Source organism: Trichinella spiralis (assembly GCF_000181795.1).
Source record: "Trichinella spiralis strain ISS 195 chromosome Unknown Scfld5517, whole genome shotgun sequence".
NCBI lineage: Eukaryota > Metazoa > Nematoda > Enoplea > Trichinellida > Trichinellidae > Trichinella > Trichinella spiralis.
This window is the reverse complement of record NW_003532456.1, coordinates 1-1,188: the sequence shown is the minus strand read 5'-3', so window position 1 is coordinate 1,188 and position 1,188 is coordinate 1. Positions and strand designations below refer to the sequence as shown.

Genomic DNA, 1,188 nt, shown 5'->3' with positions numbered 1-1,188 from the left:
AGCAAAAGCGCTAGAAAGCGGAAAAAATGCGAGCTCGCAGAAAGCTGCAGCAGGACGCATGAAAATTGCAAAGCTGTAAACAGCAGCTCCGAGAGTTGGTGGAAAGCGTTAAAATAGTTTATAAGCTTTCTTTCAAAATAAATCTTATGATTCATTTTTATGTGTTCGATGATTGTCATTGTGCTGCAAATGTGCAGCATTTTAATTATTTAAAGTTAGTTCTGAGACACTTTATTTCATATACTACATTCTTTATTTGTGTTCATGCTCATATCTTCAGTGGAAAATATTTGCCAGCAGACTGCATATCACGTTAATGAATGAATGAGATTGAAAATCGATACATCATAGTCAACTGAATAGCCAATAAAATAGCATAAGTAAATCGCCGGTTACCGATGAAATGCCGTACAAGCTATGAGCGAACAACCAATCACACGAAAAGGCGGTGTGGAGAAAATGGGAGCGGCCGAAATCGGAGTGCCCAGTTAATAATGTATGCGTATAATTTAAAAAGACCGCACTCGCGCTGTAGATTAAAAATTTATTACTGTCTTTTACTTCTTTTATCCAATAGCCTGATACTTGAAATAATCGTTCTCATGAAAATGTATGGTTGAATGAAAAGTTAGTACAGTAAGAAAATTGTTCTTTTAATTCTTTCTCAACATACTGTAAAGGTGTATTTATTTTTGATGTGATTTTTAAATTATTATCAATTTTATTGAATTATACAAAAATTTGAAAACACCACAGGTATTATGTTCACCAATTGCTCAACTTCAGTTGCAAACGCTGCAGAAAGTGAATATGCGTATTTGTTAAATCAGATGGTCAATAGCAATGGTAGCATTAATTGGAAAATTCGTTCCGAACTGCAGGCAGTTTTAGAACAGAAAATCTTGGACAATCCTTCAGTGGCTGTGGAGGAATGTTTGGAATTGTTTTATTGGAATCGTTGTTATAAAAATTGCATAGACATGTATGAAAAGCAGAAACGCAAGGACAGAAGATCATCCGAATACTTTTCAAGCATTGACAGAATTTTCATATTTACATTGTTCATGTATATGGCAATCTATTTTTGGAAGATTTTATGACGGAATTTTAAATACTTCTGGTTTGTCATCGACTGCTAGATTTCATGTGTCGACGCCATTTTCATTACGCCTCCGAAAAGTCTCTTTA

The 1,188-nt window shown here is 34.5% G+C and overlaps 1 protein-coding gene across 1 annotated transcript; it reads left to right on the top strand.

The window, feature by feature from the left end:
* The first annotated feature begins 417 nt into the window (after positions 1-417).
* Tsp_15239 (conserved hypothetical protein) lies at positions 418-1,100 on the top strand. Its single transcript, XM_003366726.1, has 2 exons — positions 418-487; positions 787-1,100. Exons 1-2 carry the CDS (start codon positions 418-420, stop codon positions 1,098-1,100), a joined length of 384 nt encoding a protein of 127 aa, XP_003366774.1.
* Positions 1,101-1,188: the final 88 nt, after the last annotated feature.